Below are 22,891 nucleotides of genomic sequence, written 5' to 3'. Positions count from 1 at the left end.
GGTTATAACTACCATGTTTCTTTTTATATAATTCTCTGTATAATGTATGTCTGGACGTATACGTTCATGGATGTCTCCATGTATACGTTCATGATTGCACGTATTTCGAGGCTCATATAATTACGATCGAAACAAATAACTCCCGTAGTACAGAATAAAAAACATATGAGTTTGGAGCATTAAATAGCTTGTATCCATAGAACATCTCGCGTAACATAGATGATGAATAAACAGGAGTTAATATAATTCCAATTGCCATTACATAAGTAATTCAATCTACGAAGATAGAATTAAGTCTCAACGAGAGAATCGGTGTTTTACAACCAATCACAAATTGAAGATCGGGCGTAGTATTCATAACTACAACCAATCACAAATTGAAGATCGGGCGTAGTATTCATAACAGAAATTACGATCGGGAGTTCCTTTACCAACCGACATCCACTTTGAAGATCCCCGAAACATTTTTCAAATACAAAAGTTCAGTCTCTTCCCACGAATTAGTGAATTAGACAGGATTCCTTTATACAGAAAAAAAGTAGTGGATCAATCCGCTCATAAACAAAATTGTCCAAATGTTCAATCATTATTTTTTGAATAAAAATTTAAATATCAAATATTATTCTGAAAAATAATTAAATAAAATATATTATAACACTATATTTTAAGGAAGTCTTAAAAAGTATGACAAAAATAACACATGCAATGAAATGAGACAGAGGGAGTATACAACTGTATGCAGATATAATATTTTAATGTATACTTCATATACATAAAAATTATATTTTTAGAATATATTGTAACTATACCATTATTATTATATTTATATATAGTAAATATACACAAAAATTACACGACAAGTTTTGAAGTAGACATGAATTTGCAATTAGATACAAGAATTTTAAATGGGTTGGATTTGGTTTTCATCTTCAAATATATAAAATATAAAAATACACAACACGAAAAGTTACCGCATGAATGATTTATTAGGTTTATACACGATGGCTTATACTATTCATTATTTTATAATATATATTTTTATTGTGTTATAAAATATATTGGAATAATATGTGAATTCAATGAAATAGAGTTTATAAATAATTAACATATTTAGATAAATATATTTTTCAAATATATTATTTGACATATTAAAATATGTTATCCTGAATATTTAAATATATTTTAATCTTCTATTATATATATAATACTGCAACATGGGTTTTTGAGGAGCCAATTAAATCATGTGAAATTACACCTTTACCCTGCTTATGCATATACAGTACAGTATACACTGCTCTGCTCGATCTTTTAACTTTTCCTCTTCTGTCGACGCTTATTCTGTGTGAATGTTTGATGCACCTACCTACAACCCTTCGCATCCTCTCTTCAATCCCATCTCGTGCAATACCTTGGTGGACTATAAACGAGATATATCTTGATGTTTTGATTCGGCATCTATTATGTTATGAGGCATTTTGTGTTTGTGTGGCACCATGATGTGCGAGCTTTAGAAGATGAAAGGGGCGACTAGCGGGTGTTATTATTGTCATCGGATTCACCACTAATTTACAACCAATTCTATTCATTTTGGAGGAAGAACAAGGTGTTTGATAAAATGTTTCACCCAATCGATTCTCTTGAGTCTTGACATTTTGTAAGCTCCCTTTTTCATACTTTATATTTAAATACATGTAATCATGCATATAATTCTTACTTCTTAGTTCTTACGAATGGGACCATGATAAGCTGCTCGACAAATATAAGACTGTTGATGTAGAAAGTTATTTCGCTGTTTCCGATTATTTGTGTTAATCCGTCTTGCTTGTGATCAATACATAGGTTGCTATATGTTACTACAGAAGCTATGAGGAGACTGAGAGTTAGTGAGGAAGAGGACGATGTTGGTAATGATGATTCAAGCATTTTCCGGATCGTCCCGGTGAACTGAATTGCTTATATTATCTCAGGACCGGAATGTGCGGTTATGGTGCTACTTGTCGATTTAATCATCCTTCTAAAATAGAGCTCAAGGTTTATATATTTATTTATTAAGATTATGCATTTTTTTATTTCGTTGATGGTTGTTACAAATTTTGTTCTAGTGGACATGTCTAATTTCACCTTGTACAATTAGGATAAGGTATAAATGGGATTAGGAGAATTGTGAGAACAATGTATATAGCTATTTCGTATCGTGTTCTACAAATTTTATCCCACCAAACACCTCTTGTGGTTCTCCTTTGAACCAAACTCTATATATTTAAAATTTGACTACAGGTGTATAAGTCTACAAGATTAAAGAATGTTTATAATACTGGCATATTAGTCTTTGAATGTGGGTGGGCCATCTCATTACGGATCTACTGATTCATCTGGTCTATCTTACAGAGGTGGAATTCCTGCACGGTCGTTCCCCAAAACAATATAGTTGTGTGCTCCTCATTCAGGAGGTTCGCAGACTTGCGTGCCAATTATTTATCTATGCACCAGCTCTCCCTTTGGACATTCTGATATGTAGGTCAGAGTAGTAGGTTGGATGGTTGCAATGGTATTGTCCTGTTTGGCTGTTCTCTCTCTGTTTTTACTACTATATAATCAGATGTAATATTCCTAAAACTTAGTTAAACTTATATTAAGTCGTTCGTATCTCATCTATGTATGGCATTCTCCCTACTGTTTAAATGATAAGACTTGCATTTGTCAATTTTAGAGCTAAATCTTCTGCCTGATAATCTAATGCACTTCAAGAATAAAGATTATTATCATTTTTTGCTAGATGATATTTGGCCTTTAGTCCTATTGTTTGTGTTTGCAGATAATTAGTTATTTGCTAAGCTCCCACTTAGTAAAACTTTGAAAGCTATATAGAAATTTTAGACCAGTTTATGTTCCTTTCTTCTTCATGTACATATTTTTAAAACTTTGGAAGGCATATATATTCAGTTGTCTTGCTCTTAAAATAATTTTCTGGCATATCCCCTCATAGTCTCATGTGTTGATGACAGGATACAATATCTGAAAATTTTGAATATAAATATATCAAAATTAGTCAAGAAAGCAACAAAATGTGGAGTCTATAGGTTCAATATTTCACATTTTATTAGATAGAAACCACTTTCATTCGTTATAAACTATATGTTCCTCTACAACTCTATATTGGTCGGTAAAATATAACTACGACTCATAGGTGTAGTAGAGCACAACTGCACATTGTTTTGTAAAATATAAAGCATAGTTAATGACCAACTATTGAACTACTCTGAGATTACTCTTCTTCTGCTAGAATAAATGGTCCACAGTGATAGCTGATGAACAGTTTTCCCGATCATTTGTGTTTATCATTATTAGTTCACTTATATTAAGGCTTGCTGGATAATATCATAATCAAGTTTGGTATGACTTCTCTAGGTACTTTCTCAGAACCAAGACATTGTTGCACATTGGCATTGTCCATTCCATAACTTAAGTATTTGAAGCTACCACAACAAAGAATTGTATATGAAATACTGAAATTGTAGAACATGATTGCTGGAGCAGTGGAAATGGAGGGAGGTATCTTGGTTGTATCCGCTCCAGATGAGCCAATGCCTCAAACAAAGGAACATATTCTACTTGCTCGTCAGGTTTCACGCCTTGTCTTTGATGTTCAGATTTTTGTAAAAACAAGATAATGTTTTAAATCTTTTAAGTATCCAATTTTGGTCGAATTATATAAATGAAGCTGTATATAGATTAAACTTGATGCTATTATATGGAAGCCTCAGCAAATTACGAACCCTGCATACTTTGAGCTCGATAAACCTGATTTTGAGCCTATTGCTGCTATTGGCTTTGAAATTCGAACAAATTCAAGATGTTATATTGTTTGATAATATATTGATAGCAAATGACGAAAAGGTTGCAGAATCATACAGACAGACCGTATGGAAGCCAAAATTTGATGTTGAGAAAGAGAAACAGAAGGCCGAGGAAGAAACAAGCAGTCTTTCAGATAGTCTGAAAGGTTTTCAGGTAATTAATCTATTTAGTGTTTCGCATTTCTTCTTTTCTTTAGGTGTAGATTCTCGTGGCTTATTCCTTTAGGTGTAATATCATGACCAACTCTACAAGACTGCAGAGTGCAGACATTCATGTCTTGCAGAATCACAAATTCAAAATTTTGGTAAGTGCTCGTGCAAATCTTATTTTGTACTGCAGTACACTGGGTCGAAAGTACCTGACATTGTCTGTCACTAACATATTGCTACTAAACTTTGTGTTGGAGGATCTCATTGAGAAAGCAGAAAGGCAACCAAACATTACAATTGGTGTGCTTGTATCCATTGTCGTGGTTATTTTCACTGCTTTGATAAAACTTCTATTCGGCCGAGAGAAACCTGAGTTTATAAACTTTTCTATAGTAGTTTAGTGCTTCTATTTAATTTGGAGATTTGTCACTACCGGGCAACTTGTACATGATTACAGGCAACACCAAAGGTCAGTGTAAAACCGGCGAAGGAAGAAGTAACCGAGGCCTCAAACAATGGGGAGGATAGTAGTGAGGAGAAAGAACGAAACGAGGACACAACAGCAGCACCTCGCAGGAGGACCAGGCTTGAAGATTAGAATGGATGAAAATTTGATGCCCTCTTGAGGTGGTCTATAGTTTGGCTTCTGTAAGACTCCTTCTGATTTTAATTGTATTGCTGTTACTAATTTTTTGCCTTGATAACGGATATGCAGCGAGTTTTTACCCGTTAAATTTATAATGTTAAATAATATAATGTAAATGAGATCTTATCTAATAGGATATTGTAATGGTTCCCCTCCGCCATGAAATTATTGTAAAATTTCTTGTCAAAGGTTGTTTGTTGCTGGCCAACAGGGGTTTATGCATAAGTTGAGGGGGGCATTTGGTGCACATGGGGGCGGATTAGTTGAGCATAAATTCTGCAGAGGTGTGGGCTCAGGGGGCATTCATATGTGGTGTTTTTATTCCAATATATGTGGAATTGTTATTTCTTAATGTAGTCTGCAGGTAAGGTAGAGTACAGTAAGATCAAAGCTTGATTTGTTTATTTGGGGAGGGTTTTACAGAAGGGCTTTGGGTCTGCTAATGTAGTGTTTTTAAAATGTGCAAATTTCTGTGTTGCTTCCTAAGAAATTTGCTTGTAAGGTCTGATCTCGGAGATTGTTGTTTGTCTAAGTGGTGAGGTTGTTTTGAGGTTTTAAATTTCAGAGGCATTATTTTCTGGTTACACAGATTGATTTGTAATTTTCCTCGACGTAATATTTGTGCTTGTGAGTTGGAATTGTTTGTGAGTAGGTTTCATTCGAAGTTGGCCTTCTCTAGGTGCAATTTGTGCTGGTTTATTATTTTATTATCTTGCTCCTGGTTTGTGGCAATTTCTAATAGGATTTGTTTTATAATTTTCTATGCCACGTAAGTTTGCTTGGACTTTTATTATTTTATAGATTTTCATTATGTTTTTTTATTGGAGTGAGTTTGGAGAAATCTTTTATTTGGGCATGAGAGTTCTTTTATCTTATATTTTTTTTGTTTAAATTTATAAAATTCGTATAAGGTGCGGTCCTCAATCATCAAAAAGGAAATACAATTCTAAAATAAGAACATATTTGTTGTGTTTGGAAAATGTAAATGATACTATATTATATGGTATGGAGGAAGCTAACGCTCAAAAAACAAATTATCTCTCGATTTACATTGAAAATTTGTAATAAATTAAATTAGAGCATGCCCGTGCCGCTATAAAGCTAGTTATAACCAAAAGATCAACATGATTATCCTTACCGGCTTAACTGTATATTATATAGATGTAATCCATGAATTATCAGGATGGGCCTTTACTATATTCTCAAACCCAAAGTAATATCTATTCGTTCTCATCGGCCCAAATTTGATCAAGTCTTACCAACAGCCCATACCATAAATTCTTCTTCTACAGAAAATACAATCGCACAAGTCCACTAGTCCACTGTGTTCTGGTTCAAACCACGCCTGTCTGAACCCGCCATTTCCATGCAACATAAATTCTTAAATGTCGAATATTATTATAAAAATAGTTGAAAACTTCAACTCTTCAAGTCAAATCTTCTAGTAAAATCACGATGTCGACATTAGTTCCACAACAAAGAGAGAAAAAAAACAAGCACCTTAAAGAGCTGTTACGACGTCCTTTCTTGGCAGGACAATTTTACACATGAAGTTGTAATACAAACGATCATGCGCACACTGTTTCTAGTTGCTACAGTTGTTTTCTGGCACTGACATTCCATCTTATTGTGTGACTTTGCAAGATTTTTGACTGTTGTTAGATTTACCGCTGTCACATTTTGTAATAGTAATCAAATTATGTGTCAAATTTGAATTTTTTGATTGAATTGATATGATTTCACTCAACTATATTGTTTAATTTGACTTTTTTGAATCAATAGTTTAATTTGACTTATCTCTTAGATATGTTCAAATATATTTTTGTTAAAAAATATTTTTTTATTATATTTGAAATTATGTAAAATATTTGTTTATAATTATAATTATGAATAAAACAATATACTTCTAATAAAAAAAGGTTTTCAAAAATCAAGTTTTCTAGTTAACAATTTCCAAATCACATTTTTGGTTATTTTTCGAAATTTCACAAAATCGAAATCTCCGGATTGAAATCATGCATGGTCCACCATATATTCTCCAAAGCCGTTTTATTCTTTATCAATTATCAATGTTATTATTACAATATTACCTTGTTATTATACGCAGTACACGAAAGCTAATAAAAAAAACAAGCGAGGTGTCGACATTATAACGACTATTCCATAAACAAAAAATGCAACATGTATAGCTTGTGTCATCCTCTCAATCTCTGCAACCCCTTCAATGTCGACATTTTCTTCTTCTTTCTTATCTCTCTCTACATATATATACACACATGATCCTAGACAAAACATCCCAAACAAACAAATCCTTAAGGGATATACCCTGTGCCCACCTCTGTGCAGAACATCCCTTTTCTTCATAGAGATTTGTGTCATTTTATTGACTTTTGAGACTTTTTGTTCACGACCCAGATCGTAATTTGGTGTGATTTACAATACCCATGTCTTCAATTCAGGTTCTTGGTTCAATGCTAAAATACCCTTTTTTTTAATTCTCTGTTTTTTTTTTTGGTTTGTGAGTGGTTTCTAATGTTCTTGAATTGTGGGTTTGGGGTGAATTGTGTTGTGTTTGCAGGAATTGGCAGGTGGGCTTTGGCTTGGGGAGTTTAGTGGCCTAATCACCGGAAAGGCTCGAGCTTTTTCTGGTAATTAGCCTTGTTTTGTTGATGTTTTGGTTGAATATGTGTGGTTGTGTGTAAAGGAATCAGCTTTAGTTGATTATGTGTTGTGATTACTGACTGTTTATTTTGTGATTTATGTTTGTTGAAAGAGTAAATTTTTAATGTTCGTTGTTTGATACTCCCTCCGTCCCACCGAGTTGTTAACGTTCACTGTTTGCACGCATTTTGAGGCTCTTTAAAGTATAGTTCTATAATGTTTTTTTAATTTATTTTTTTTCTGAATAAAAGTTTAAACATCAAACTTTTATTCAGAATTTTTTTTATAAAAAAAAACCTCATGCAACTATATTTTATAGAGGTCTTAAAAAGCGTGCCAAAAAGTGATGTTAACAATCCAACGGGACGGAGGGAGTACTTTTTAAGGTCATACCATTATACTTCATTAGTACTTGATAGTCCTATCAGCTACTCCTTCCGTCCCTCCCATTTCTTTACACTTTCCTTTTTGGGACGTACCATCCAATTTTTTACATTTCAAAACTTACCAAAAATAGTCAATGGGTCCTACCACTTCTCCATTTTTATTTCCTTTTCACACTACTTTTACTCCACTATCTTCTTTTTATACATTAAAAATCAATGGGTCCCACCATTTTACTCACTTTTCTTGCTCTTTTCAACTAATTTATACATATTTCTTAACCTCTGTGCCCAACCCATTCGATAAGAAATGGGAGGGACGGAGGGAGTATGTTATAAGATTTTGAAGCAGGAAAATTTGATCTCTGACTCAGAGATGTTTGTGTTATTGCATATATTATCAGATTTAAACAAAACTAAACAAGAATGGGAAAATTCGACAAAGTGGTTGCTGCTGAGTTCAGGTTAATTAGCATGTTGTATTGGTTGTTTCTCCCTAGGCTAGTTGTTTACTGCTTAAATTATGGCTAAATGGATCCTGTCCTGATCATTTGCTGAAGCTGTGGTATGCCCTAGTCCTTGATGTATCTTCTTGCTGGGTTAATATAGTTATTGGGGCTGTTTGTATTGAGGAAGCAGAAGCTGGCTTCTGCTTCTCTTGACCCGTTTGTGTAAAGAAGTAGAAGCACTTTTAAGAAGCTGAGAATGCTAACTTCTCTCTCAGAGCTTCTGCTTCTTTTCCAAACACTTTATTAACTTATTTACTTCTCACTTCTGATCCACTTCTTTACTTTAAGCACGGAATCACTTTTTTTAAGCTTGCCCAAACGGCCCCATTACTTAACAAAAAAAGGAAACAAACCGAACCATACATAATTAGTGCAGGTCTGGGACTGGGAGGACACAATGTATGGAGACTCTCTAGATGGCGGGTTTCCTATATAATCACTAATGAACTAATTGCCTGAAATTTCTCAATTTGTACATAATTCATACAAATGTGCTTTCTATTTACAGCATTTTTTATGCTCTGGTGATTTTGATTGTTATTGGCTCTGATTTTGGAATTTTATTGTGGCGTCTCCAAAAGCCTCATTTGTGCAAAAAGTTTCTGAATCTATGTCCACGGCTACTTGTGGCGGAGAGGATGATGAATTGGAAACTTGTCGTGATGAGAAAGCAGCTTTCATCCTCAAAATGTTGGCTATAGCTGCCATTCTTATCTTTGGAGTTTGTGGTGTAGCCACCCCATTGGTAGGCAAGAAAAGACGATTTTTGCGTACAGACTCGAATCTTTTTGTCGTTGCCAAGGCTTTTGCAGCAGGTGTCATACTAGCCACTGGATTTGTACACATGTTACCGGATGCCACATCAACCCTTACTGATCCGTGTTTACCTAAGTACCCTTGGTCCAAGTTCCCATTCTCAGGATTTTTTGCCATGATTGCCGCACTTGTTACATTGCTTGTGGACTTTGTTGCAACTCAGTATTATGAACGGAAGCAAGAGAAACAGAGTCAACCTGTCCATGTGGATTATGTTAATATAGCAACTGGACCAGAAATTGTTTCCGCTGAGGTCAATGAGAGCAGTGGTAAACTTTTCGGTGAAGAGGCGGGAGGAGGGATGCACATCGTGGGCATGCATGCTCATGCTGCTCATCATAGCCACAATCATTCGCATGGACAAGGGGCTTGTGAGGGTCATTCACAAGATCGCCCTGATTCGCTTTCGCACTCCCACTCCCACTCCCACTCGCATGGCTTTGGTAGCGGGGACGAGGAGAACAACATCAGGCATGTGGTTGTTTCACAGGTATCTTCCTTATTTTTTTGTTCTTTGATTCTGTCTTGCCCTTTGCCATCTTGTTGAGGCAAAGAAGACTTGTACTCTTCTTGCTATTATTGTTTTATTAGTTATTTTATGGTCCCACTCAATTGTGATTTACATTAATTTCTTGAGTAGAAGTTTTAAGAACAGCAGGTCAATGCGATGATGTTAAAGTTTAACCAAATATACTGTTCATATAGGTCTACCATATATGACAAAATCATATTCATGGGATGAAAATTACGCCGAATTGATTGTCATATAAATCTATGGTAATGATAATTGGAATAATTTTTTATGGATGCTAATCAAGCAGGTGTCACTGTCTCATTCTCAATCAACATGATGTTCATCTTATAATTTAATTACCATATGAGAAAGACTTATTAGTTATTATTGTTCAATAAAGAAATATTTGCCTGAATGAGCTTTCTATATTCAACTTTGTCCTGGACAGTGTGACCTATTTTATGGCCTGTTATTTAAGTATATTAAGAATAGTTCTACTGAATTAAAGGAATTTTGTGGCAGTCAATTTATTGTTGTTATATTAATGACGGAAACTGCTGGTTTTTCTGAGTATAATGTGGTGGCTTTTACAGGTTTTGGAACTTGGAATAGTTTCACACTCGATTATTATTGGACTTTCACTAGGAGTTTCACAAAGCCCGTGTACCATAAAACCCTTGATTGGGGCTTTATCTTTCCACCAGTTCTTTGAAGGGTTTGCACTCGGAGGCTGCATTTCTCAGGCTCAATTTAGCACCTTCCACAGCACAATGATGGCATGCTTCTTTGCGATAACAACACCTGTGGGTATAGCTGCCGGGACTGGTCTAGCATCATTTTACAACCCCAACAGCCCAAGAGCAATGGTTGTAGAAGGCATCTTTGATTCTGTATCTGCTGGTATATTAGTCTACATGTCTTTAGTAGACCTAATTGCTGCAGATTTTTTGAGTAAAAGAATGAGTTGCAATGTCAGACTCCAGGTTGCATCTTATGTTGCTCTTTTCCTTGGAGCTGGCTTAATGTCATCTCTTGCGCTTTGGGCTTAATTAGGATCTGATTCTGACACAGAAGTCTGGCAAACTAACTTAAAAGATACCTTTTTTGCAACTTTTCTCGGACCTGCAAGTTAGAAATGGATTTTTTTTTTTTTTAATTAAACAGCTCTCTAGATTTGTGCTCTATATTGTATTATAATTTCCGTAGAAATAGATATATCTTTGTTCTTAATTTTATTCCGAGTAGTCTTTCGTTTTTGTGAATTGTAATCATGTGGAGAGGAAGAAGATGTATATCAGTATATGTACTATGTAGAGGCTGTTTGTGTATGTTGTGGTTTAAATTCATTTTTGAGTTGTAGTTGAAAAATTAGGAAAATGCCAAAAGTGTCTGATTAGTTTTTAGAAAGCTTCATTACAAGTGCTGTGGTGAATGCAACTTTATGCTTGCATGAGTTAGTGTGTTTTAGCATGACCATTTATTATATTAATAATTAATAATTAATAATATTAGGTTGATTGTTAGTTGTTGGTTGATTCATGAATATATGTTATTTCGTTACATAATCACGATAAATAACAATAATTTTGAGTTATTGGAGTGAACTGATTTAATTTAAGTCGATATTCGAGAGAGTTGTCTACTGAACCCATGAGCTTTTGTCCGAAGTTCAAGTTTTAACTTCCGTATACGTTTAAATTATGAATTATAAAAAGTTGATCATGTATGTTCTAATCATTTTAAGTAAATATATGTTCAAATTATGAATTATAAAAAGTTGATTATGTTTCATCTGATCATTTTAAGTTTAAATTATGAATTATAAAAAGTTGATCATGTATGTTCTAATCATTTTAAGTAAATATATATTCAAATTATGAATTATAAAAAGTTGATTATGTTTCATCTGATCATTTTAAGTAAATATGTAAGGGGATCTCTTGGTATTAAAATATTAGTTTAATATGATAATTGAATATGTGAATTTTTGTTATAAATGGACAATTTTGGGTATAGAGAATAATAATATTTAATAAAAAATTTACATAAAGTTTAAAATATATATTAATTTCTAATTAAGGATTTCAATTTCTTACGTCTCCTAAGGTTGTTTATATTCGGACGGAGTTTTTAATATACATTTGAAGTCTTCTATAAAATATAATTTCACTAATTATTTTTCTTTCTAAATAATATTTTTAATATTTAAATACTGATATAAAAATAAAAATCACAAAATAAATTATGAACTGAATTTAAAATATGTGCCAAAGTTATTTTAAAAACTATAAAACCGAGGGAGTAGTATATAAAATAAAGTCGTGCAGTTCGCAATTGGCCATAGCCCATACGTGTACTCAAAAGAAAGAAAAACAAGTTAACAACACTGTCCGCTTATAATGAGAGCCATGACCAAAATATCTAGAGCACAGAAAAATGGCAACATCTTCACTCCTTTCACTAAAACCAACCTTATGTCCTCCCCTCTTCACCTCTCTCTCTCCCCCCATCTTCTCTCCCAATCTCTCCCCAATCTCTCCATCTCTCCCAAGAAAAAACATTCCCAAACTACCCTCTTACTCCTCATACGAGAACTCAAACTACAACTCCCCGGAAACAGAGTGCCCTGTTCCGCTTGATCAGCAGCCTGTGAATGAGTACCAGTCTTTATCTACTTCTCAGCCTTATTCATGGGCCTCTGGTGATCTTGCTGAGTTCTCTTCCAGGGTGTTTGGGACTGGGCTTTCTTTTGCTCTTTTTGTTGGGCTGCCTGTTTCTTGGTATGGGTCGGCTGGGATTGGTTTGGACCCGGTGAAGAGAGTGGTGGGTGCTGTGGCTGCTGGGGTTTTTGTGGCTACTTTTGTTGTTGTGAGGATGTATTTGGGTTGGGCTTATGTGGGTAATCGCTTGCTCAGTGCCACTGTTGAATGTAATGCTGCTAAAATTATTTACTGTTAGCTATATGTTCTGTTTTTGTGGTTATTTCTTGAATTGAAGGATGGTTTTTTGTTTTCAGATGAGGAGACTGGGTGGTATGATGGTCAGGTACTCTCGATTTTTCGCTTTCGGGTTAAATTGTTATCAAATGCTTAATTGTAGATGTTTAGGGGAGTCTAGTCTGATATGTTGACATTAATATTGACTTGATCAGATCATGTATGTGCGTCTCTGGTTAAATTGTTTATGCAGTTTATCTGTGTTGATCTGAGAGGTATCGCAGTTTTGCTCCTCAAGTCGATAAATCATAAGAATAGAAATTCAGACACGCGTGTGAAAAAAGTTTCAAAATTCACGAAACTAGTGAAGCTAGCTTGTTTGTTAGTTAGAAAGGTTTAGCTTCTATAAATTGTTATACTAGAGGTGCAAATGAGCAGAAATTAGGTCTTATAGATACATAGAGCGCTAGAACTAGAATTATTAAATTTTAGAATGCTAGAGGTATTTTTAAGTTAATCCTCTTACCCTGCAAGATTGTCGACTAGAACTGCTAAAATTTTGCGAATTAGAGTACATGAATACTGTCATAAGTAATTCTTTCTGTGGTTTTATCAAATGTTCCAGCTCATCTGTCAACATATCAGTACATTGTTAGGTATCAGCCCATTACAAGGTAACATGGACTTTGGTGATCCAAAATATATAAGGATAATAATTTTATGTTAAGACAATTATTATAAGATATGTCTTAGTCATAAAGATAGAAAACCTAGTTGGAATTGGATTCTGATTTGAGTTGGAAATCAAAATTGGATTAGGACTATGTGTAGCTGTTTTAGAATTAGATTCTGATTTGTCTAGTTTGAGATGGCTATATATACATAGTCATATTGTGTTTGATAGGTGTGCTCAAGATGCAGACTTAGGTATCGTTTGCGGGCGGATACTTGAGTAGTAGGCTTGAGTATCCAAGTTGGTTTGATTGTATTATTGATAACAGTTTTGATTAATAATACAAGTTGGGACGTTGGTTTTCTGCGTCAAATATATTGTTTTGTGTGTGCTTTGCATTAGAAGTTGAATCTCGTGTTTTTCCTAACACGTGGTATCAGAGCCAGGTTAGGATTGTGATTGATGGGGTTGAGGATAAATTCGGGATTCGATCGAGAATGCAGAGTATGGTGAATTTTGTTAGCAGGAAGAGACAAAGTTACGTTCGGTATGACGGTTGACTTGCACCGTGGATCAATCATGATGGACTCAATATGGAAGAAGATTGGATGGTTATTCTAGAGGCCATAGGATTGTGAAAGCAAGGATCGGGTGACTCATGGATGGAAGAGCACTCGTGGCTGATGCACGTGATTTTGTAGATGGATATACCGTTTTGATAAAGAGCGGTGGTTAGGAGTTCATTAAAGTGAAATTTGGTGATACTCAAAGTTTGGAAGAATGAGAAAGGGAGATTCTTGTTCGAGGGGAGGCATTGGCGGATGGACGTCCGTGTCTTGGTCGTGACTGTTGATTCAGTTATGAAATTGTATTGGGCTGAAGGGGAGGATTGTTAGGTATCAACCCATTACAAGGTAACACGGACTTTGGTGATCCAAAATATATAAGGATAATAATTTTATGTTTAGACAATTATTATAAGATATGTCTTGGTCACAAAGATTGAAGACCTAGTTGGAATTGGATTCTGATTTGAGTTGGAAATCAGAATTGGATTAGGACTATGTGTAGCTGTTTTAGAATTAGATTCTGATTTTTCTAGTTTGAGATGGCTATATATACATAGTCATATTGTGTTTAATAGGTGTGCTCAAGAATGAGACTTAGGTATCGTTTGCGGGCGGATACTTGAGTAGTAGGCTTGAGTATCCAAGTTGGTTTGATTGTATTATTGATAACGGTTTTGATTAATAATACAAGTTGGGACGTTGGTTTTCCGCGTCAAATATATAGTTGTGTGTGTGCTTTGCATTAGAAGTTGAATCTCGTGTTTTTCCTAACATACATTAGTACATGCTGGTCGATCTTTTTTGTTCAGTTATTGTGCAACAAAAGTCTAGTTTATGTGAGTTCCTTCATCGTTAGGTTGAAGCTGTACAATCTCATGGACTAATGTTGAATCGCCTAGCACTTGCATAAAAAAATGACGTCTGTTCAACAATCTGATTTATATTGAACTATTTTTTGCAGATATGGGTGAAGACTCCTGAAGTTTTAGCACGTGATCGACTTCTAGGTTCATTTTCTGTAAGTACTCTGGTCTGGCTATATAAAGTAAAAACATGTGATATAAGTAAGCACAAATATTAAAATATTAGATTTTCTTGAGTTTTATCAATCATCCAAGAAGGCAGAAAGTTTGCATCCGTTGATCTTGAAATTATGTACGTAACCTTGGTTTGGGTTTGATTTGTATATTCTCTTGTGAAAGATCTAACTCTATGTTTCTCAACTAGGAATGTAGTAGAAAATATCATACTATGGTCAATTAGTATTCCAAATTTCCATATCTAGCATATCAGGGGACTTATCTTCTCACTTGGCTACAGGTGAAGCCAGTTCTCAGCAGATTAAAGAACACTCTGGTGGGTCTTGGGTTGTCCTTGTTTATGTGTATCATTCTCTTTGTCAACACTGAAGGCAGCCCAAAAGAGACCTATGTATCATCCGACCAAGCAGGTGGTAGAGCTGTACGTGGAGTTTATAGTGAAGAGTCAGCGAGATCGTTTGAGCCAGAAGCTTTTTGTGGCGAATCTGGCATTTCACCCTCTCTGGCAAAGTAAACAACCTTATACCCCTATGTTATATGAATTGGTTCACATTGACAAGCTTATACACCAATGTATATATAAAGCTGTTAACTACTTGGCGTTTCATATGAAAATAATCTGTAAATAGTCGTCTTCTCATTTCCGGTATCCTGGTAAAATTGTAGAACGTTGAGAAATGGGAACAATATTAGTGGATTAATTTTAAGGCTTCATCTGTTGCAGTTATACTGTTTTGATTTTGAATTTATCCTATATCAGTTGGCATCTCCAGCATTTACAACCCGCAAAAAACAGTGATCATTTTTTGCAGTTTGTATTCACTGCCAGCAATATTAATCTCAGTTAAATAACATTAAAATAGAACCTAAAATTAATGAGAGAGCTCTGTAGTTAAAATCGGAGTTCTTACAAAGTATGGGCTAAATTGGTATTATGATTTCACTTGGCAAGGATTAGTCAGTCAGGACCTCTAAGAAAATGAACTAAACGGTCAAAATATCCGGCTTGAGAACAAAAAGTTTAGAACACAACCTGCGAAGAGGTTGAGAGTTCGAATCTTGTCAAAGATAAAGACGGGTACGTGAGTGTGTTTAATTATCAAAAGAGTGTGAGAGTCAAAAATAAGATTGTCAGGAGGTTGAGAGTTCGAATCTTGTCAAAAACAAGACGGGTGCTTGAGTGTGTTTAATTATAAAAAAAAATTGAGAGTTCAAATATTATCAAAAATAAAATGACAAGTAGGATGGATACGTGAGTGTATTTAATTATCAAAAGAATAATATATTGATAAATTGGCAATTCCACCGAAAAGATCTTATAACTCCGCAAATTAAAAACCAAACCACCGAAAGTTACCCAGTATAATCACTCCTGAATCCCTCATATTCCCACAATGCCAAAAAGGCCAATGTGAATGAAAAGCAGACCTTTACATAACAGCCCTTAAAATTGCAGATTCTTGCACTATTAACCCTCTCACAACCCAAGCTAGTAATATAACTGCAGAAGCCAGAAAGACGAGCACCTTGAATGTAATAGCCAGAAAGGAGCGAGTAAAACATTTAAAAAAACAAAGCCACGATATATCTCATAATGGCCAGTATAATCAATCTTAATTTTAAATTTATTGGATAAAATTTGTAATTAATAAATGAAAATTTTCCTCAATTAAATTTATGGGAAGCAAAATTTTCAATCAGTGGAAAACTACTGCTGAAATCTATATCACCTTTTTTTTCATTTTCATATTCGTTGGAAAAAGTTGCTAATTGGCGGGTTAGACAATAACTAGCTTTATAGCCCGTGCAAGGCACGGGTATACTCTAATTTCATTTCTTGTAGATTTATATGCTATTTTGGAAAATGACATATATGATATATGTTGCACCAAGTTCAAAAACATAGTCACTTTATTTACTTTCAGAAAAAATTATCGAGAAATAAAATTAAACATAAACTTGCTGAACAAAGGAATTATTTGACTTCATAAAAGAGAGTACACATTATTCAATACAATAATTTAATAATAAGACCGTGGATATCATATCTAGAATTAATCCGTAAAAGAAACTATTTGCGAAATATTACGTTGGAGAACTAAGTTTAAATCAATTCTTGTTCAAGGACAGTCCTATAGACGTTTCCGAATGGGGACACTATAACAAGGCCTGCAAGCCCTGCACTGCAGCAGATGATTTTTCCGTGGGTTGAACAACAGAATTATTGCCGGCTTTGGTTTCTGCATCCGAACTATTCTTTGCCTTCCTGTCATCATATATAAAGTTGCAATGACGAACAAGTGATTATACATCATCATGTACTGTTTCAAGCTTAAAATTCGTAAACTTTATGAAAACACACCACATGCATATACATAGAGATGATTGAAAGGAGGACGAGGATGATGACAAGTTTTGGGTGAAAACCTGAACGGTGCTCGCCATAATAAACATTCGTCCAACTGCACCTTCTAACATGTGCCCTTCGGGATTGTGGATCGATATACCTAAACCACCAGTCCGATTGTGAGGGCCACCTTCTTGAGAGAGCAAGTACGATCCTGAAAAACATAATATCGGGAAATGGCTCTATGAAAATAAAAGGACCTAATAATAAGTTCAATGATATATTCATCATGCAATCACTTATCACATGAGTAACGATCTAAGGAAGAAAATAAAATGAAAAAGAACACTCATCATTTCAACTTTCAGGATCACAACTATGGTTTAAAAATTCTGATAGATCCTTATTATTTAGAAGACACTTGTTTACTGCTCTATAATATTAAGCCTGGACTACCAGAGGGATAATACTCAATTCTGACTCGATCTGAATTACCTTCCGGCTCTGAACTATACATGCATATATTTCTACTTTAAGCGTTGATCACCAAGTTAGAAAATACAAATATAGATGCAATAATTAATCATGCATGCATCTATTTGAATTTGACACATAATATACGTATGAAGGATAAATTACAACCGCGGTTATAAAGACAGTTGACACGTCACACCAGACAATATGAATAACGGAGAAAACCCATTGTTTTAAAGACAACTGAAGTATTACACCAGGGTACCAGACATAAAAATGACAAGAGTAGCTAGATACAGAATTGTTGCATTTATCCACAACCTATCTTTATAAATCCAAGAGACATGAAGTTGAAAAAGCTTTTTGAAGATATCAATTATTTTATATTTTTTGAATGACCATTATCAGATACTTAAATACTGACAATCCCACAACTCATTGAGCCTTGAGGGCTTAATCTCATATTACCAAGAGAAGGGGGGTATTAGCCAGGCTTAAGTCCATGAATAACTATTGTAGGCTTTGGAAAAAGTTGAACATAATGATAAAGGTCGACTATTTATTTTTCAGCTGATAAAGAATATAATTTATTATTATTATATTGAAGAATAACAGAACATGTAGTCCTACAATCTGACCTTAAGCGGCCCGGAGTCGAGAGAAGATCCAAGCTGACGTAGTGTCACAGAAGAGACTGTGTCATATGCAGACAGGATACGGAGAGCCCTTGACCTCTGCTGTGCAAAATGTAATCACTTGGATTCCATATCCTGCAGTTGACAATGAAAAATCACTTTACATGCCAACAATACTTAATAAATAGCATAAATAGCGCAAGTCCAACGTTTGTCACCAACTTATACAACATATTATGAATTACTATAAGATAGTAAACACAACTTCTCAAAGCGTGTCAATTTTTGTTGCTTATTAAGGAACTACAACCCAGTATAACTCATAAATATTTTGCTCAAATAATTCTCGACAAGGGCCTTATAATATTTATTACATGAGCACGTAATAATTATTTATAGGGGAGTTTTTCTTCCAAGTGAGTTTAGGATGCAAAATGCATCTACATGTTTTTTAGGCTATCTAAAATTCTAAAACGAATACTAATATAACATCAAATGGCTTAATACAAAGAAAAGACCAAGAGTGAGATGCTAGTCGGAGGTTTAGTAACTGCGGCGGTGTATACTTTTACAATATTTCCAGATAGGATTTGAGATGGTCATATAGATTGTTCATCCAGTTAATAAATATAAAGAACAAATCTAGTTAAGGGGCTTCCGGAAAAGATAATCAAAATGAAACATTAAATTATGGGAGTTTTCACACATTATGACAAAATAAAACTCAGAACTAATCTAAGAGTTCTTTGTGCATATCAGCACCCTTTAATTCTCAGCAAATGATACTCTATGACCACTCATTTGGACACCAAAACCAAAGCTGCAACGATTCGATAAAAGTGAGCATATATATATATATATATATATATATATATATATATATATATACAATACATTGATATATAATAAAATAGTAATAACATCTAGCATTCTAGGGAATCAGTACCATCACAAAAACAATATAGCAGCAATATCATAAGGGAGCAGAGCAAATCAGAGAAAAGATAAAATCACAATCACTTCAAGTTAGCTTACCTAGACTAATAACATATATCTCAATAAATAAAAAAGCTTTACAAGTCATCACATACATCCCTGTAAAATTGTGGGTGAAGACTTTAACCGGACCATTATGTCTAAAGTAATAAATATTGTAAAAAGGAATAAAACCATTCCTTCTTCACATAATGAAATAAACTTCATATGATAAAATCTTGTAATAAGATAAAAGGTAAAACATTAGAAAGTAAGAACCAAATAGTCTGCAGATCTCATAGTAAATTAAAATATAAAGTCAAACTTAATAAAGATAAACCAAGAAGAAATAGAAGAATTCAGAAAGCACGTCATGTCAAAATTATGTTTAAGAAAATTACTTTCACTTTCTGTACCACTTTCATCTTAATTTTGCAGCTTTCCTGGTTCTTTCTATATATGAAATACCGGTTGTCATTGAGCACCTCTTGCGTTGCAACTCTTTTACTCCATCCTCACCTGTCATTAGTAGCTTAAAATTAGGGATTTGGAACAAGAAAGGCACCTAGGATTTGACTTACAACCAAAAATATTAAAATATGTAAAACATATCAGGCAGGCATAAAAGTTTTAAAAGATTTTAAAGCCAAAAGCTATCCCTGCAACAACACCAAGGTATGTAAAACATATTAAGAATGAAAAGGCAACAAGGATAGTAACGGTGATTTTACGTGCTCACCTCAGGCACGCCTAGCATTACGTAGTTATTTAGCCAGGCGCCGCGCCTCGCCTCATCTACGTCCTCTGTCACAATAATACACGACCTTAGTAATTCTCCGTAAAAAACCTCAAAACCAGGGGACAGCCTACAGGCGTAGCAGTAAGGGATAAGCAGGTAATTCAGCCAGGATTAGTTATGGGCAAATAAGTATTTTCAACCTATTTAATTGGCTCCAAGAAACCCCCTGTTGTAGTAGTAGCCCTTCCCATAGGATCAGTGCAATCCTTCAAAGTTCAAATCTATAGTGAAATATTAACCAAAAAATAACAGATTTCTCATATACATAATCAAACCACCTATAGCAAATCCTATATTATAATACTTGAGTCTACCACACTATCCAGTTAACCAATCAGAAAAGAGGAATTATTTTAGGACCAATCAGAAGCTATTCTTAAATTTTAGACCAATAATAATCCTTATTCAACTTTCTTTCTACTAAATTTTAACCAATATGCAGTTAACCAATCACAAAATAGGAGCTATTTTAGGAGCCAATCAAAAAACTATTCCTAAATTTTAGACCAATGATAATCCTTATTCAACTTTCCTTCTACTAAATTTTAACCAATATGTAGTTAACCAATCACAAAAGAGGAGCTATTTTAAGAACCAATCAGAAAAGAGAGTTATTTTAGAACCAATCAGAATTTTTTCTTAAATTTTAGACCAATAATATCTCTTATTCTACTTTCTTTCTACTAAAATTTACAATTTCCTTCTACTAAATTTTAACCAATATATGTAGTTAAACAATCACAAAAAAGGAGCTATATTAAGAACCAATATGACGTTAGCCAATCACAAAAAAAAAAAAAAAAATCCTATATTATAATACTTGAGTCTACCACACTATCCAGTTAACCAATCAGAAAAGAGGAATTATTTTAGGACCAATCAGAAGCTATTCCTAAATTTTAGACCAATAATAATCCTTATTCAACTTTCCTTCTACTAAATTTTAACCAATATGCAGTTAACCAATCACAAAAGAGGAGCTATTTTAGGAGCCAATCAAAAAACTATTCCTAAATTTTAGACCAATGATAATCCTTATTCAACTTTCCTTCTACTAAATTTTAACCAACATGTAGTTAACCAATCACAAAAGAGGAGCTATTTTAAGAACCAATCAGAAAAAAGAGTTATTTTAGAACCAATCAGAATTTTTTCTTAAATTTTAGACCAATAATATCTCTTATTCTACTTTCTTTCTACTAAAATTTACAATTTCCTTCTACTAAATTTTAACCAATATGTAGTTAAACAATCACAAAAAAGGAGCTATATTAAGAACCAATATGACGTTAGCCAATCACCAAAAAAAAAAAAAATCCTATATTATAATACTTGAGTCTACCAAACTATCCAGTTAACCAATCAGAAAAGAGGAATTATTTTAGGACCAATCAGAAGCTATTCCTAAATTTTAGACCAATAATAATCCTTATTCAACTTTCCTTCTACTAAATTTTAACCAATATGCAGTTAACCAATCACAAAAGAGGAGCTATTTTAGGAGCCAATCAAAAAACTATTCCTAAATTTTAGACCAATGATAATCCTTATTCAACTTTCCTTCTACTAAATTTTAACCAATATGTAGTTAACCAATCACAAAAGAGGAGCTATTTTAAGAACCAATCAGAAAAGAGAGTTATTTTAGAACCAATCAGAATTTTTTCTTAAATTTTAGACCAATAATATCTCTTATTCTACTTTCTTTCTACTAAAATTTACAATTTCCTTCTACTAAATTTTAACCAATATGTAGTTAAACAATCACAAAAAAGGAGCTATATTAAGAACCAATATGACGTTAGCCAATCACAAAAAAAAAAAAAAAAAAACTATTTTACGACTAATAATATGACGATTAGAACGAGTTTTTTATTTACTTGATTAAAAAAAATACAGTCTCCTCATTAACATGTATTACGTGTCGTACATGATTTTTCGAGTATCATACGAGATAGAATTAAATATTTCTTATTTTATAATAGTTAACCAATCACAAAAGAAAAGCTATTTTAAGAACCAATCAGAAAAAAGAGTTATTTTAGAACCAATCAGAATTTGTTCCTAAATTTTAGACCAATAATATCTCTTATTCTACTTTCTTTCTACTAAATTTTACACTTTCCTTCTACTAAATTTTAACCAATATGTAGTTAAACAATTACAAAAAAGGAGCTATATTAGGAACCAATATGACGTTAGCCAATCAAAAAAAAAGAACTAATTTACGACTAATAATATGACGATTAGAACGAGTTTTTTATTTACTTGATTGAAAAAATACAATCTCCTCATTAACATGTATTACGTGTCGTACATGATTTTTCGAGTATTATACGAGATAAAATTAAATATTTCCTATTTTGTAAAATTAAATTTATACTCATCCAAATAAATATCGTAATTATAAGTATAAATATATAATTACAGTGATAGAAACAATATAAAATTAATTAAGTTATGACCAATTTTAAAAATTTCACAATGACTTTATAATTTATTAGGACAAAATTTTCATTATGTCAGTGGTTGAAAATAGATATAAAAATCAAATATATTTATTTTTTTAAATACATAATATTTTGTTTAGATGAGTGAATATTTACAAATGTATACTTTTACGACATGCTCTATTGAATTTAATAATTTATATTATTTCATAAATAAGTTAAGTGCATACAAATTTTCAAAAACATGGCTACAAAGACTAATCATGCAAATAAAAATATATTAATCCATAAAAATTAATTAAATTATATAATTATAATATAATAATAATGACTGATATCGGGGGACGCATTCATTGATCTGATCAAACTTAATCCGACGTTACTTTATTCAATATGAGAAATCGGAAAAATGTATGATACTGAAATTACTTGCATCGCTGTCGTCCCCTTTCTCTAA

General features: G+C 33.4%; 2 protein-coding genes and 2 long non-coding RNA genes across 7 annotated transcripts; 3 read left to right on the top strand and 1 right to left on the bottom strand.

Annotated features, from left to right (window-relative positions):
• Window positions 1–1,331: 1,331 nt before the first annotated feature.
• LOC135151659 (uncharacterized) lies at window positions 1,332–5,295 on the top strand. Of its 4 annotated transcripts, none has more exons than XR_010290501.1 (4): window positions 1,332–1,654; window positions 1,840–2,031; window positions 2,389–2,548; window positions 3,409–5,295. It is a non-coding gene; the product is annotated as an uncharacterized LOC135151659 (long non-coding RNA). The 4 variants fall into 4 exon arrangements; XR_010290502.1 differs by lacking the exon at window positions 2,389–2,548 and having other exon boundaries at window positions 3,409–4,162; window positions 4,265–5,291; XR_010290503.1 differs by lacking the exon at window positions 2,389–2,548 and having other exon boundaries at window positions 3,409–4,011; window positions 4,465–5,283.
• Window positions 5,296–6,800: 1,505 nt separating this feature from the next.
• Window positions 6,801–10,882, top strand: LOC108205507 (zinc transporter 4, chloroplastic). The gene is made up of 4 exons (XM_017375495.2): window positions 6,801–7,112; window positions 7,232–7,301; window positions 8,788–9,512; window positions 10,130–10,882. Exons 1-4 carry the CDS (start codon window positions 7,098–7,100, stop codon window positions 10,583–10,585), a joined length of 1,266 nt encoding a protein of 421 aa, XP_017230984.1. The 5' UTR covers window positions 6,801–7,097; the 3' UTR covers window positions 10,586–10,882.
• Window positions 10,883–11,931: 1,049 nt separating this feature from the next.
• On the top strand, window positions 11,932–15,468 carry LOC108205631 (uncharacterized protein ycf36). Its single transcript, XM_017375623.2, has 4 exons — window positions 11,932–12,465; window positions 12,553–12,581; window positions 14,676–14,732; window positions 15,035–15,468. Exons 1-4 carry the CDS (start codon window positions 11,973–11,975, stop codon window positions 15,266–15,268), a joined length of 813 nt encoding a protein of 270 aa, XP_017231112.1. The 5' UTR covers window positions 11,932–11,972; the 3' UTR covers window positions 15,269–15,468.
• A 1,395-nt stretch (window positions 15,469–16,863) lies between these two features.
• LOC135150774 (uncharacterized) lies at window positions 16,864–20,192 on the bottom strand. The gene is made up of 5 exons (XR_010289029.1): window positions 19,925–20,192; window positions 19,587–19,704; window positions 18,214–18,345; window positions 17,182–17,315; window positions 16,864–17,020 (listed from the first exon to the last, which is right to left on the bottom strand). It is a non-coding gene; the product is annotated as an uncharacterized LOC135150774 (long non-coding RNA).
• Between the last annotated feature and the right edge of the window lie 2,699 nt (window positions 20,193–22,891).

Source organism: Daucus carota, chromosome 1 (assembly GCF_001625215.2).
Source record: "Daucus carota subsp. sativus chromosome 1, DH1 v3.0, whole genome shotgun sequence".
Taxonomy (NCBI): Eukaryota; Viridiplantae; Streptophyta; class Magnoliopsida; order Apiales; family Apiaceae; genus Daucus; species Daucus carota.
The sequence above is the reverse complement of the archived record's forward strand: the minus strand, read 5'-3'. Positions and strand labels throughout refer to the sequence as shown.

Bases quoted from the DNA above. Each gene is read 5' to 3' on its own strand.
- LOC108205507 (XM_017375495.2), top strand. The intron at 7,302-8,787 runs GTAATTAGCCTT...CGTCTCCAAAAG, and splicing joins AAAGGCTCGAGCTTTTTCTG to CCTCATTTGTGCAAAAAGTT. The intron at 9,513-10,129 runs GTATCTTCCTTA...TGGCTTTTACAG, and splicing joins GGCATGTGGTTGTTTCACAG to GTTTTGGAACTTGGAATAGT.
- LOC108205631 (XM_017375623.2), top strand. From the start codon at position 11,973: ATGGCAACATCTTCACTCCTTTCACTAAAACCAACCTTATGTCCTCCC. The intron at 12,582-14,675 runs GTACTCTCGATT...TATTTTTTGCAG, and splicing joins CTGGGTGGTATGATGGTCAG to ATATGGGTGAAGACTCCTGA. The intron at 14,733-15,034 runs GTAAGTACTCTG...ACTTGGCTACAG, and splicing joins GACTTCTAGGTTCATTTTCT to GTGAAGCCAGTTCTCAGCAG.